Source organism: Kryptolebias marmoratus, linkage group LG15 (genome assembly GCF_001649575.2).
Source record: "Kryptolebias marmoratus isolate JLee-2015 linkage group LG15, ASM164957v2, whole genome shotgun sequence".
NCBI classification, from domain to species: domain Eukaryota; kingdom Metazoa; phylum Chordata; class Actinopteri; order Cyprinodontiformes; family Rivulidae; genus Kryptolebias; species Kryptolebias marmoratus.
Genome location: NC_051444.1, coordinates 4,998,070 through 5,014,169, shown reverse-complemented (window position 1 = coordinate 5,014,169; position 16,100 = coordinate 4,998,070). Strand labels below are relative to the sequence as shown.

Sequence of the window (16,100 nt, the reverse complement as noted above, 5' to 3'; positions counted from 1 at the left end):
ATCATCAAAATTAAACGAAATAAACATTTGAAATATATGAGTTTGTATGTAATGTATGAATATAATATACAAGTTTCACTTTTTAAATGGAATTACTGAAATCAATCTACTTTTTCATGATATTCTAATTTTATGACCAGCACCTGTAGTCTCCCATTTTCTCGCATTTTTGAGTCGCCAGTAGTCGATATGGGCTTCAGAACTAAACTGACAACATCGGGCAAATTTGAAAAAGAACAGGCAGAGTTTACTGTAGGACAGTTTGTCCGAATCCTATTTCACCCCCCTTCTCTGTAGCCCTGCCTGCTTTGTTAAGTGGGGTAGAGGGGTTGGGATTTCTTCAACCTTTTTTGTGATGTAAGGAAGGATGCAGGAGCAGTGCTATCTAGCTGTTCAAATGGGGATTTTTCAAGAGCATAAATTAAACATGAGCTGTGCTAGCAAACAAAGAAAACACTCAAATTTAAGTGTTTTCTCAGTTAAAAGTTTACCTTAACAAAAAAAACGAATGTTCTTAGTTTTTCTTACTTAGTCCAATGAATTACATTTAATATAATTGTTATTTACAATCTGCAAGCATAGAAATAGTAAAACAAAAAAAGCTTTGTATTTCTCAGCTGAAATGATTTTACAGTCTTAACTTCTGTAATGTCTAGTTCGATGCAATCAGACATCCTGGGTTTGGTTTTATTCTTTCCAAATAAGCACAAATAAATAAAAGTATGTTAGAGTTTTTGGTAGGCTTAATAGCTTGTTTTGCAAGTCACATTTAGACATACTGATCTTAAGTTTGTTTACTTGAAAGGAGCCGGTAACATCCATTCTTTAAGGGTTATGCCATGTTGGAGTGAAATATTTTAATCAGTTAATTTTTGCAACTTAGATTGAGGGTTTAAGGCAGGGGTCTCCAACCCTGGTCCTTGAGGGCCACCATCCTGCAGGTTTTACTTATTTCTCTGCTCCAACACACCTGATTTGAATCAATGGGTGATTAACAGGCTTCTGCAGAACATAAAGAGGTAATTTAGCCACTGAATCAGGTGTGTTGGAGCAGGAAAAAAAGTAACACATGCAGGATGGTGGCCCTCGAGGTCCAGGATTGGAGACCCCTGGTCTAAGGGATGGGGGTGTAAGCATGGGTAAATAGGCAGGGATAATGCTAGAAAATGGTATTCAGCCTTTAATAAACTAAAGATTAAATCATCCAGTTGTGTTTTATTTTGCATGCAAGATCACTCTTCGTCTGTCAAATAAGCCATTATGATTAATGACTGTGATGTCTACAATCAGTTAAAACTGAGGTCAGATGATCAAATAAGATAAAGAAAGCAGCACAGCCACAACCTTTTATTTGCAGAGGAAATTCAGTAGTAGGTAAGATTTCTTTAGTTTCCTCTTAAAGGTTGCCACATCATCACATCTCATTTTGTTAGCAAGCTGTCTAAAATTGAAAAAAAAAAAAGCTAAATAAAAACGGAGCTACAGAACAAACCTGTTACATAGATTTTAGACAAACCCAACCAAAAGGTTCCATTTCCCAGTTTCTCTTTTTAATCTTCTGATTGTGGTCAAGAGGCAGAGCGACAACCCCTCCTTGATTTCTTCTCTCCGTCGAGCAAAAAGCTGCACTTCACAAAATGACAAAAACAACCTCCTCTCCCTCAATGACAGTCTCTGAAACCCATTCACACTTTGACTCCTAGTTCTCAGATTTCCTTGAAATTTTTTTTTCTTTTTGTCCTCACATCAGAAGCTTGACAAATTTTGAAGCCTTGTAAAATTTTTATTTTGATTCAGGACAAATAAGGCAGAATTTAAACGACACGCGCTGGACGGGAAAACGTTTCTGTGGAGTCTGGAGGTCTCAGAAGGGATTCTTCTACATTTTCAAAAGTGAAAAAAAAAAACAAACTAAAAGTATAAAAGTAGGGCATAAAGAGAATCAAAAAAGATGAAAGAAGCAGCAGAGTGAGATAATATGGAAGATGGATAGAACCAGCATGAACTAATCTCACATGTTTACATCTCAGCGAGGCCAATATGACCTAGAAAGGAATACTATTGTTAATATACTTCAAAGTGGTAAACTACGCAGCAAAATTAGGCCATCTAGATGCTCTAAATATGTGGAAATTCATTAATAAAATTCTTGTCAATAAAGTGTTTTATGTTGTCTACATATTTGGTGGCGAGGGGGGAGAAGAATGAAAACAGGTGCGCGTCTGAAGAGTAGGAAAAAGACGACTCCGGTACACTACTCTTCTAAGAGTGCTTCCTGCGGTTGCTATTGATCCATTTTAACCTACTTAAAGACGAGACAGGAACACACCGACTCAAACAAGCTGATGCCTGCACGCGCACCAACGTACACATTTCTTCTACAACTGCTACAGAGGAAACATCAATAAAACCACAGACTTCTTAAAGCCATTCTTAAAAACCACCAGAGAGGAATCAAACAGTCTGCGCTGTACTTTCCCCAACAAATAAACAAAACAATACCTAAACAAGACAACTGAGAATATCCCAATCCTCCCGCAAGCTAATTAGCTTTACCTGAACGAGGAGGTGCTGACTGGGGATGGAGACAGTGAGGAGGGAGAGGAAGAAGAGATGACAGCAGAAAAAAGTAAACAGCACCAGTCTGACCTCATTTTTAGACCTTGCTTTTTGTTTGTGTGTGTGAGGGAGGGGAGCTTGGGATTACGGGGTTTTACTTGACATGACAACAGAGAAAACTTCATGATAAAATAACTAATGCAGCCATTGATTCGTTATGAATTAAACACACAAATGCAAAACAAAACCCCCTACAGTTCACAGGATTCAAAAACATTTATGTTGTTGTCAAAAAGAGAAGAAAGACGTTCGTAAAATTCTGTCTTAAAAGCCTCCCCACTGCAGTAATGAAAAATCTGCATCCAGTTACCATGATGTCCTCTAGAGAAATAACACAAAGTGACACAAAGATTGTGAAACACAGATAAATAGAAAAATTAAACAACTATTGGGCATTTTCTTTCTGCTTTGGAACCAGCACCAACACGGCTGATCTACTTCATAAGAGCCATTTAAGCCCCATTTTTGTAAAGTTATCTCTTAATAAGCTTAATTACTTAAAGGGGATGATATGTAGGACATATATTGCAGTGACTACTGACTTCATGGCTCAGATTTTAACCTGTAAAAGTTCACCAAAAGTCCAAAAGGGCCCCTCTCTTTGTTCGAGTGTCCAAAACACAGAGCCACAGATCTGATGACACGATTACAAGATCTATCATCACCCTTTGTCCTACGGTGGCCTGATACCAAGTAAACCTATAGACCAGTGGTTCCCAAACTTTTCAGCTTCCGACCCATAAAATAACAGTGACAAAGGTGTGTGACCCCATCTGTTGGCTGTTTAAATACCCCAAAGTGCTAATGATCCTATTAAATAACGGCATAATGACAACATAAACAGTCTTAGCATCCATTTTACTATTTTTTAAATCATTAAATGACTTTTATTTCAATTGTCTGTAATAATTATGGTGTAAACATATCATAAAAACTGGGTTTTTAATTGTAACTTGATGTCTGGAGATTATCTAAGGACCCCTACTTGGTGTTGGGTGACCCACATTGGGGTCAACTTTGGGAATCATTGCTATAGACCACCCTATGCTTGAACACGGTGTTGGTTATGGACAGCCCATGCCTAGCAATGATACTTTGCAATGATACTGTAGATCACACAGATTTTTATACTGAAAATCTGTGGTCCATCTTGAAAACGAGCATTAAACAATAAAAGTTATGAAGGGTTGAGCATGTAAAATACTGCACTCAACTGCTTCTAAAGAAACTGAAAAATGCAGTAAAACCTGGATATAAAACGTGTCTCACATTCTGAGTGTCTTTATGAAATCTTTTCCTATATTTAATGGACAAAAAAAAAAAAAAAAAATCCAGCAGAGATTCATATGAATATAGTAAAGAACAGATCAATGACTTTTAATGAACTTTGCATCTTTTAAAGAAACTAGGCTGTAAATGTTTGCATGCGTGGGTGTAGCTGAACCTATGTACCAGGGATCCGTGGGCCCTTCAGAGGGTTGGACAGCGCCATGCCGATCTCAGTCATGCCGTAGCGTTCCAGCAGCGTGTGTCCTGTAATCTCCTCCCAGCGCTGCAGAGTGGGGACAGGAAGAGCAGCCGAACCTGAAACCATTAACCTGAAAAAGAGCAGGCAGAAATACTCTAAATAACACATTTTGAAGTTATATTATGCCAATAAAACTTGTTCCTTTAATAAAAAATTCATCAAAGGATAAAACATGTCGGAGTTGCTGGAGGAATGCAATCTCTGTGCATCCTCCCAACATCTACAGTACCGTGTCCTATTGTTATGATATAGGCTCCTTGTGAGGATCAATAAGTAGGAGGCTGTGTTTCTGGCAAAACGATTGATTTTTTGGGGTGAAAAAAACCCAAAACAAAACAAACAAAAACAAATATATAATGCATCAAGTCATAGATGAAATATTGGCAGCCAATAAAATAAAAAAAACTGGAGAAAACATACAATCGTAAAAAAAATGACTAAAACCGTAAAAAGACAAAGAAAAAGCAGTGAAAATAAAAAGTGGTGAATTAAAGACAATAAATCCCATGCAACATTGGACCATCCTCATCGATCCTTGTGTCGAGGCAGACTGAGGTGGGCTGTAAAACACTAAAACTGGAGCACACTGCTGATCTAAAAACAACACCAAGTTGGATCATTGTTGCACAACCTAATCCCACAGAGTGATGCTGAAGCTGCAGCCGTGATGTTAGATCACTAAGACAATCCAAAGACCCTGAGAGTCACAATTTAAGGACAAAAAAATATGTTCTTTTTGTAGTTTCACTTAAACAGAACCAAAACGACTTCACTCAGTGAGCCAGTTTGTACGTAAAGACTGTAAAGACTTTTTCTTTTTTCCATTTTTCTCTTTTAAAAAGCTCAGTTGTAGTTTCTGTGAGACCCGAGGCTGATCTTTCCTCTACATTAAAACATTTGATTAGCTCTGTTTGAAGCGTTTATTAATAGTTTTACTGTATTTACTGACTGGTGACAAATTAAACATACATACCAGCACACATGTGTGCAGAAACTAAAACGCTGACAAGCTGGTACTAGGGATGGGCAGTGATTTTTAAATATTTCAGGCAAATAACAACAAAAAAAAAAAAATCAGCAAGTTTGAGAAATTAATGTGACCGTCACAACCAGTGTTTTTTTTCCTTTTTACATCAACAGTTAGTGGTTACACGCTAAGTTCTTTTCTAATAGTGCTTTTACAATCAGTGATTTTTTTTCTACGCAACACCTTCCGCTCATCCACCACTCCTGAAGAAAAAAATAAAAATGGAAAAACAACTCGTAGCTTCCCAGGGTTTGATTCTGCTATTGGAAGTTTATTTTGAAAGGGTTATAAAATGGAAACTATGGTCAAAGGTGAGCTCAGCTTTACTGTCAGAATCCATGCCCCCCCCCATGAGAAGTTATAGGGCTGAATATAATAATTACCAACAAATATAAAGAGTGTTTTTGCTAAAAATGACTATCCCTAGATGGTGCACTGAGTAAAGTAAAATATAAAAACACTTTAATCTCATATTTCATTGGAAACTGAGAACAATTCTGATACGGAAGCTAAAAGCATGGATTAATTAACAAGGAATAAATTGTTAAAAAAAAAAACTGCTCACAACTGTTTTGGTTACAGGTGAATAACTTGTCTGATAGAAAAACAAGAGTACTTAAGAGGTAGAGCGAGAAAAAGGTTCATCACGTGTGCTCAAAAACTTTCAGAAAGAGGCTTCCAATGTGAGCTAAAAAATGGGAATTTATAATGTTGAGTACATAATATAAAAATATTCTGAGGATTCTCTGTCTGCAGGGGACTCATATAATATGTGCATGAAACTGTGATCTTTAAGCAGCTCTGTGGAAACTAAACAAACAAACAAACAAATAAATGAATTATTTAGAGATTTTTTTTTTTGACCCAACAGCAATTCTAAAATAAAAACCCTGTCAGTGAAAACAGATGAAGGTAGCTGGCTGCTTTTAAAAAATATTGAAACTGAGCAATACAAAAAAAAGTATAGGTGTACAGAAATAAATTTAAATAATCTACATTATTTGTTAAGTAAGGCTTAATTGATTTGAAAATTTTACATTTTTATGTTTACATTTCTTTAGTTTTTTAAAGAAAAAAAAGGCCGCTGCCTGAGAGGAAGCTGTTTGTTACCTGATTCTCTCATGGCAAACCGCTCTGACAAAATCCTTCACATGAGGCTGTCTGAAGTGCTGATCATAGAATTGGATCAGTTTAGAGTAAATAGTTGGCACGGCCATGAACACGTTAACCATCGGAGCCTTGGAGCTCAGCAGCATCTCCCACACCTGAGGACACAGACACACACACACAGACAGACAGATAAGCAGAACATATTACTGAAGAGGGAGGGCGAGGGGAAGATAAGGAAAGGTTAAGAGAAAGCATTCACTGAATCCAACACACGGCATTAAAAACTGTATTATATTTACAGTCATTTCGTTAGTGCTATAGAAAGAAACAAACATTGTTTTTTTATTTGATGTAAATGGCAGAGCAAAGCCCACAGCAGCCTGGTTTTTAACTTGTCAACACAATGTCAAAAAATAAAATAAAAAAAAAAACAAACTCGTGATTTGTAAAGGTCAGGAGAAAAAACAGAAGACTGCTGGAGGGCAGAGCAGCACGGCCATTTAAAGAGAGCTTTGTGGACGGAGCCATTTTTTTAAAAAAAAGTGCTTCCTGTCATTAAAAACCACAGATGTCATCTAAAGTATCAAACATAAGACGTTCATCACAAATAAAAAAATGTAATTGCTATAACTTAATTTCTCAACCTACTGTAAATTTTAATTCATTCTTATTATTATTACCACCACAAAATGTTTTGTTACTTGTTTATTTATTTATTTAAGGATCCCCATTATTACTATTCTTCCTGGGGTCCACACCACAAACATTACAATAAAATCATACATTTACCAACACTACAAAAAAAAAATATATATATATATATAGAGACATTTATTTATTAAAAAATAATTAAAAAACAAACAATAACAATCTTCACTAAAAATATTAATCTACCCATTTCATAAATTTTAAATGATTTCATTATTTATTATTGATTTCTTCAGGTTCTTTCTAAAATTAACATGATCAAGAATTGATGTAATTTTAGGAGGTACTATATTCCAATAGGTAACTATTGTTACTTGGTAGTTAAAAAGCCAAAAAGGCCAACAAACAGGTTTTCCTACAAAATTAAAACATCGCTACCACAGAACTGCACTTTACCCAACAATCAATTTCACGTCACACAATTTTTCTGCAGGAAATGCCCTAGGTTGCACCAGAAGAGCACAGCTAGATGCTACTGCTGCTGTTTATGTGTGCAAAAAAACATCAAATTCTGTGTAAATTACCATGTATTTTCAAATTTACAGTGGTGTAGAAGTTTATAAAACTGCGTATTTGAGAACAGCTATGAAAGTTTGAGGATTGGAGTAACTTTGAGACAACACTTTGGTCTTTGCATCCCTCCAACAAGCAGTTAGTTCATCGATCCAGTCAGAATGAAACTTTATTTCTCTAAACTGAGATTGCTCAAAGAGCTATCTACAACAGTGAAGTTATTAATCGTGCATAATGTTACCACAGAACCTTCAACTATTGCTTTAAATGTAAGCGCTGGAAAAACAACATATATAAAAAACACTACTGTAGCTACTGAATTTTGTCCACTTATTGAGAAACAGAGTTGCACTCCGTCAGTTCAATAAACGGCTTTAAGTTTGCAGCCTTAGCTTCACCTTTATCTATCTAAAAAATACAGTAAAAACAGAAATAATTGTAGGCAGCGATTCATGCATCTACTGTTTAACTGTGCCCACAGAATAATAGATTGCTACTTCTGTTGTTTTACAGCCATAAACTGTGCTGTTTGTTATATGGATGGGACTTGTGTGCTGCACTGCGACATGAATAAAAATTGTGGGCTCTGCTGTATGTGTGTGAAAGTGTTGGACTACATAATTAGCAGTGAAGGATCACTTTCTCACGGAAAAGCACGCCCATTAGGCTTTTATCATTTATTTATCTCTGCCGCTGATGTTAGTTATTTAAAGAAGTTCACAAAGCACTTGTATGTTGACTTAAATGATAAATATTTACAGAAAAACACTCATTTAAAGGCAGCGTTTTAGACTGAGATCATCGTTTGTCGAGGAATGATAGAGTTATAACTATTTTGATCAAAACTTGGAAAAATCATTAAGCACAATCTCATGTGAAATTTCAATATCTTGCATGATGTTAGCATTTAACTGGACTAGGAGTTGAGAAGGATCATAAAATACTACCACACCAAATTTCAAATCAATATCTGTAAAACCGACTGTGTTATAGCCGTCTTTGTGTTGGCTAATGTTGATTAGCTATGGTGGCCATCTTGAACGGGACTGACTCCAAAAGTTAACCAGCTACAGATGTACATCAAATGATTCCTTCCTGTAAGTTTCATTTAAACTTGTCCAGTGGTTTTGAGATATTTTGATTACAGACAGACAGACACGCACACAGAAAGAACAAGTCCAGCTTTTTGCCTTTTGGCATCGGGCAAAAATTCAACCTCACATAAACTTACTTGTTAAAGAACAAAGCAATTCCACATAACCCTGCTCCCCCACTTCAACTCATCCTTCAAACACAAACACACCCTGAAGTGGATGATGGGAGGATGGGACGACAGCATGAATTAAATGAAGGTGAACGACAGACAAAAAGCTCCTCCTCCTGCAGTTTTCCCTTTCACTTTATCTCTTCTATGTTCCTTCAGTCTTCATTTCTTAGGTCCGAGGATTCTCCTTAATCTTACTTTTCCTCATCTCTTCCTGTCTTACATTCACTTACCTTCTCTCTACATTTTATAATTTCTTGCTTCGCTGTCTCGGAAGTCATCCGAACCAGACAAAAATGACATTTTTCTCTATCATCACTCTCATATTTGATGACACCAGATCCTTCTTAATGTGCCAGCAATTCCTAAACTATTCTTTCCACTTTTCCTCTGCATGACCTCCTCACAAGCTCACCTAATCTGTTATCTATGAAAATGTCTTGACAGACAAATACAGCCAAGGTAATGAAGATCTGCTAACAATAGAATCAGATCCTGTTCTACAAACTATAATAACAAGTTCATCCAGAAAGTAGGGAGCATCTAGAGTTCACCTGCAGAGGAGTATTATTAACTGAGCGTGACCCGACCACGCTGGGTGGTGTCTGTCAAGTGCAGTGATGCGCTTTAACTAAGTTCACTCTGGAAGGGGAAGAAGGTAATTTATGTCCATCAAGGAGTTGGTCTCCACCTGGGGGACAAGATCTGGTGAGAACCTGGAACCATGGCATGCATCCTAAACAACTTGAGCCTGCTGAGTGCTTAGCTTTGAGATCAACACAGGAGTCCAACGCAACTCAAGGTCTGCAGCAACACCAAGAAATGAAAGTCCATCGAAAAGTTAATCTTACTAGTTTTTGCTACGTCATCATACACTATATTGCCAAAAGTATTCACTCACTCATCCAAATCATTGAATTCAGGTGTTCCAATCACTTCCATGGCCACAGGTGTATAAAATCAAGAACCTAGGCATGCAGACTGTTTGTGGAAGAATGGGTCAGTCAATTCCAGCTTGGTACCGTGATACGATGCCACCTGTGCAATTAACCAGTCATGAAATTTCCACGCTACTAAATATTCCAGTCAACTGTTAGTGGTATTATAACAAAGTTGAAACGATTGGGAACGGCAGCAACTCGGCCACAAAGTGTCTGACTGCATTGAGCCAAGTGTGAATTATGGTGGAGGGAGGATTATGGTGTGGGGTTGTTTTTCAGGAGTTGGGCTTGGCTGCTTCGTTCCAGTGAAAGGAACTCTTAATGCTTCAGCATAACAAGACATTTTGAACAATTTCATTCTCCCGACTTTGTGGGAACAGCTTGGGGACGAACCCTTCCTTTTCTAACAAGACTGCGAGTGCACAAAGCAAAGTCCATAAAGACATGGATGAGTGAGTTTGGTGTGGAAAAACTTGACTGGCCTGCACAGTCCTGACCTCAACCTGATAGAGCACCTTTGGGATGAAATAGGGTGGATACTGCAAACCAGGCCTTCTCGTCCAACATTAGTGTCGGACCTCATAAATGAGCCAATCATGTAACAAATGTAACAAAACCCTGTCAAAGTTTAACCCAGTCGTGTCATAAGCATAAATTCAGGGGGAACACAACTAATAACCATATTTTTTTACAACTACTCTCCAACATTCACTTGATTGTGAATGTTGAAGACACCGTCTTAAATTTCTGGGGACCATAAATGACTGCTAAACTTAATATTACAAAAAGGGAACCTTTTTTTTTATAGAATATAAGAAAAGTCAAGAAAGAAAGAAAAAAGTCAGGAGAATGATTAAAACCTGAAGGCTAAATTCTTCGAGGGCAAAAAATAAAGTGTTGCCAAAGTATTTCCAATTTGATTTGTGTAAAAAAACATAATCTTAGTGTTAAATGTGGTTAAAATGCCACTAAAGTTTATTTCCAACTCAAGTAATTGGTATATTCATTTAGAGGGATGAATTTGACTTGAACTAAAGAACAGGCAGTTGAGAGTTTCCAAGCAGACTGCTCATCAATCTTTTATCAAGGCTTCTTAGTAAAACGACTTTGTTTCTTAGAAAACAGCACACTGATTCCTTAGCTCTGCCTCTTCAAGAATCTCTCAGCAATGACTGTGATATTACACTAGACTATTTACTGTGATTGAGTAGTCAGTAGGGATTTAAAGTCTGACCAGCTCTTTGTGAATATTTTAGAAGAATCTGCTGCTGGCGGTTTGAAACAGAACATTTGAAATAGACTGTGATTTACTAAATAAAAATTGATGCCGTGATTTTTTTTCCCCCTCTCAACATCTCTGAGCAAAATTGGACAGAAATCAATGCAGGATTCTTGCCAAGGATACACTTCAAAGATCTTATGGGATAGAAGAGACAGACTATTATTCACTCCAACAATGTACGGTAACTTCAGGAGGAGAATAAAAGCTTTTTTTCTGAGATATGATAAAAAGGGGCTCTGTGGTCTGGTGTACAAGGTCAGGGACAAACAGTTGAACATTGATGGCTATAATAGTGTTGAAATATCCACGTTGACAGAAAAATATGTCCTTAAAGACCTTTTTTCTTTTCTGTCAACCTTCACTAAATTCCTGACTCAAAAAGAAACCTGCATACATCGGGAAACATGTATCTACACTTGTTTAAAGTCAAACTACCTACACACACACTTTAAAGCCCATCTCAACCCCCCTTCTCAGGGCCAAACAAGCACTATCATCCTTCAATGTCATCTCATCGATTGATCTGCTGTTTAAGCCCCTGCCGTGAGTCGGCATTGGTCACATACAAAGCCACACAGGGCAATTCATCACTAAGCCCCAAACACTTAGTTTGACAGTCAGGAGCGGGGGAGGAGGGCGAGGAGAGGCTGATAGAGGGGAGAGGAGATGAAGCAAGGAGAAGTGAGAAAAGAGGAAGGGGAGAAGCAAAGAGTGACAGAAAAAGACTGATTGATGTGAAAACGGCTAAGGATCCTTTACAACCCAGCATGACTTTATCTTTACAACATCTATAAACCTGAAATACTTTTTATTCTTGTTGTCAGCTTGGAGTCACACTGCTGCAAGGAGCCACTTCAATGAAGGTGTGCTTATAGCAGCAGGCTGAAGGGGTGTGTGTTAGGGTGGGTGGGTAGATTAAAAAGACAAAAAGAGTGTTTAGGACCTTCTGAGGCTCGAACTCAGGAAGCATGATACAGGTGGCGCCCACCCAGAGTGGGCACAGCAGCTTGTTAATGATGCCATGCACGTGGTGGAGTGGTAAGGTGTGGAGGATGACGTCATCTTTGGACCAAGCCCACTCTGACACCAAACACTGGATCTGAGGGGGAAGCAGGGGTAGGGCAGAGAAGAGATCAAGTTAACATGTCTCAGAACAAATCACTGACCACTTAGAAGGCGTTAGTTCCTCTTACAGATAATAAAAAAGAGCAACATGAATGAGTAGACTGTTTTAGATTATTGCATTGGAATAAGCTAACAGCGTTGAGATGATACAGACAAATTATGGATAGATATATGAATCTTATTCCTACATAAAGGCTCATTATTGGTTTCATTTTCTTACAGATTTTTTATCGCTCACTATAATAAAAGGTGGACAATCATGTGTTTGTGTCATTCCTTGTGTGTTTGTCTGTTCGTTAGAACAATATGTTTTAAACCACATAATGGAATTCAATGAAACTCGCAGAATGTAATCAATGGATGAACATCTACAACTGAGTAACTTTTGGAGTCAACCTGATTCAAGATGGCTACCTACAAGTCAAAAGTCCTAAAAGTTTTGACAAGAACTTCACATTAAAATTGGATGCAATCATGCTACACTGCAGATAAACTGATAATGTTGTTAGGCTAGAGCTCTAAATCAAAAACATGGTGAAGTATGCTTGCTTCGTCTTAAATTAAAATATACTTTAAAAAAGAAGCATTTACCATGGCTTGGATGCTGCTGTGTGTATGGAGAACCCCTTTGGGGCGCCCTGTGGTCCCACTGGTGTAGATAATCATAGCTGGTCGACCAGCCCAGTCTTTAATAGTTATCTCCTGCTCACAAGTGTCTGTCTCATTCAAAGCATCCAGGTTAGAAGTCGGAGGCAGAGTCAGACACGGCAGCCCAAGTTTCTGTGCCAGCGGCTGCAGGGTCTCTGCATACGGATGTCCTGCCACCAGCAGTGAGCTCTGGGAGTCAGAGATGATGTACTCCAGTTCAGAGGGAGGGTGTTTTCGGTAGAGTGGCACCACTGTCCCACCACTCATCCAAGCTGCCCACTGTGCCACTACATATGAAGAATCATTTGCACACAAAAAGGAAATACGTTTTCCATCCAGACCTCCAAAATCAGACTTTAGAGCAGAACTGATTTTACTGGCAAGCCCCAAGCTACTGCAGTACAGCTGCTTGTAGCTGTGTCTTCCACTGCTGTCTATAAGTGCAAGCTTTTCTCCAAACGCTGGTGCTTTGGTAAACACAGGCTTTTGGCTTATCCTTGAGGATGGCGCTAAAGTCCATCTATGAGTGCTTCTATAAACTGTAGCTCCCAATAGCCACGGCCTTGAATATAATGGGTGAAAAGTTCTGCAAAGAGGGGCTTTCCAGTGAGGAGAAGTCCATATAAAAGGGAGCCTGGCAAAGGCAAACAGTTCTGATAGCATGTTCGAGACTTAGCAGTTTATTACCCTCAAGTTGGCACCATCCTCAGTTTTCTTTCTCCAGTCAGCTCATGTTAAACATTATCTATGAATTGAGAAAAAGAAAGAAAAAGAGTGAACAGAACAAAAGGCTGAAATCTAATATGACTACTGACTTTTCTCTACTCAGAGATGAGTTCAATTTGACGTTAACTACACTGAGAGAGCGCTGAATCAAGAGAGTATCCTGTTTAACATATTCAAACATTTGTATTTGCACATACAGCTCCTTCACTAATTACCAGACATTTTCATGACTGTGGGACACAGATATTATTTAGTTTTGTGTGGTCTAAACAACTCACAGAGGAAAAACAAAAATAAACTTGACAAAAAGCCCTACAGCTTTACTAACTAATTAACTAACAGATCCAGCTAAACACCACCTTTCAAGTTTTAACACGAAAAATAATTATTATTATTAGTAAAATGTGTTTGTATTTGACTGCCACATTTGTGATTGTCTTTTTATACTAAAAACAAATCTTCAAAACCGTGTTTCGACGTCTGTATAAGTTTTTAGTGTTTTAGTGTTTCAACACTAAAAACGTATGTGAAATTTTGCAGCTAAAGCAGTATTACTTTTCGTAGCATTCGCTCAAATCAGACAATAAAAAGTTAAATAAAAGGCTGACAAGAATCAGACAACAAAACAACACTAGCTGCTCTTGTTTCTTCTCACCAAAGCTGTTGACACAAGCTAACATTTAACTTTATTTCGCTAATTCAACAATAATGAGCGAAAGTCCTTACGAAAGAAAATAATATATAAATATCGCCTAATAATTATTTTGTCTTAATGTAGTTGCATCTTCTTAAACAAACAGAAAAAGCTGTTCAAAACTTACACTTTCCCCTTCACCTTATCCTGCTTGTTTTTCCTATGGAGAAGGACGGTGCAGCGGCATTAATCTACCGGCTTGAAACAAGAGCAGATAAAATGTTTCCGGACAGTGTTAAGATGCTGCAAACCTAGATTTTCTACGACAAAGTGTCTAAAATGTTAAACTAACTTAATAATAAATTTAAAGCATATGACTCCTTGAAGGAATGCATATCGCCCGCCACCTTTATATCAGGGTTTTAAACAAAGATCAACCTATTCTGAGAAATGTCCGAGTTGTGAGTCAGAACTGGAAAATATATCATTATGCGAGATCTTACCCTCAGAGTATGTATTGTGAATGACTCTCAGGTACTACTGGATCACATTTTAGTCCAAGATCTGTAAAATCGACTGATTTATAGCCATTTTTGTTTTGGCTCATAATGATTAACTGTGGCAGCCATCTTGAATTTAATTGGCTTCAAACTTTATTCAATTGCAGATGTACATTGAATGAAACCTTTCTGAAAATTTCATTAAAATCTGCCTAATGATTTATGAGATACTTTGCAAACAGACAGACAAAACAGAAAGTCAAATGAATTTGTCTGTTAGCAAAATATCTCATGAACCACTGAATGGAGTTTCATGAAACACTCAGTAAATAATCATTGGATGTACATCTACAACTGATTAACATTTGGAGTGAACTCAATCCAAGATGGCCACTACAGCTAACTGATATTAACCAACACAAAAGTGGCTATAACTCTGTCAGTTTTATAGATACAGAGCTGAAAATTGCTGTGGAAATTGCTGAGAGACACTCACACATGCTCTGGACACAATATTTCATGATAATGCACATAATTTCAAGTATTGACCAAAACAGCTACAACTCTGTAGGATTTTAGTTTAAAATTCTGACATGAAAGGCAGCGAGCGATATGCATTCCTCCGAAGAATGCTACTAAATGTTCTTAATACTGTATTTGTAAATACACTATAGGGAAAATTAAGTAATCACTGTAATCACTAACTCCCATAACTTTTATTACAGGCCCGTAGACGGCTGGTTTCAGGTTTCATTAATTAAAAAGCTAGTAAAATGATTTCTGTTTTCTGTTATCTTGTAGTTGCTGGCACAACTAGACATCCTGAAGTTCCACTCCTATTTAGAGTAGACGAGGATGGGAGTGAGAAGAAGCGAATCAGCATCCTGTATGTGCAGCTACCACACACAGCAATGTTTTTGGCTTTAGATCAGATGCCAGTCTTCTCTCTTAGTGTGCCAACTAGCTTGGCTGGCTCCATCGTCACAGTGAAAGTGGGCACATTCAGCCGCCAGCTGGCAGTCGCGGGCCTTAAATAAGGAAATGGTACAGACATGGCACACGTTCAAAAAGTTTTTACTTCCCTCCCCAAACCCCCTACACTGCAGATGAGGATGGCACGTTCCTAACGAAATTAAAACCTTTGTTTGGGAGAACTCCCCTCCACTCCCAGGAATAGAATCGTCAAAGACCACTCGCTCTCATTTGAAGGGAAAAAGAGTCCGTTGCGTCCTTTCTACCTATATAATTTTAAGAAAACCTTTTGTTTGAGTGGTATTTTTTACGATCTTTGGCCTTTTTTTGGTGCAGCTGGCATCGCCACGGATGTCATTTCAGATGAAACAGAAAACGCGCAGATGACTCGTGTTTTTGGATTCGTTTCCTGGAACTTGGCCATAATTTCGACATTTATTATACTGGGATCGAAATCTGAGCCAACTGGAGAATATTTACAGTTACTAGAGATGGATATAACC

The 16,100-nt window shown here is 37.8% G+C and overlaps 1 protein-coding gene across 1 annotated transcript in view; it reads right to left on the bottom strand.

The window, feature by feature from the left end:
• Window positions 1-14,394, bottom strand: part of acsf3 (acyl-CoA synthetase family member 3) — a 35,158-nt gene extending 20,764 nt beyond the window's left edge. The window contains exons 1-5 of the mRNA XM_017439821.3: window positions 14,313-14,394; window positions 12,709-13,510; window positions 11,936-12,091; window positions 6,285-6,439; window positions 4,072-4,217 (exon numbers count right to left, since the gene is read on the bottom strand). Coding sequence (XP_017295310.1) covers window positions 4,072-4,217; window positions 6,285-6,439; window positions 11,936-12,091; window positions 12,709-13,428 — 1,177 coding nt within the window. The 5' untranslated portion in view covers window positions 13,429-13,510; window positions 14,313-14,394. The remainder of the gene's footprint in view (window positions 1-4,071; window positions 4,218-6,284; window positions 6,440-11,935; window positions 12,092-12,708; window positions 13,511-14,312) is intronic.
• Between the last annotated feature and the right edge of the window lie 1,706 nt (window positions 14,395-16,100).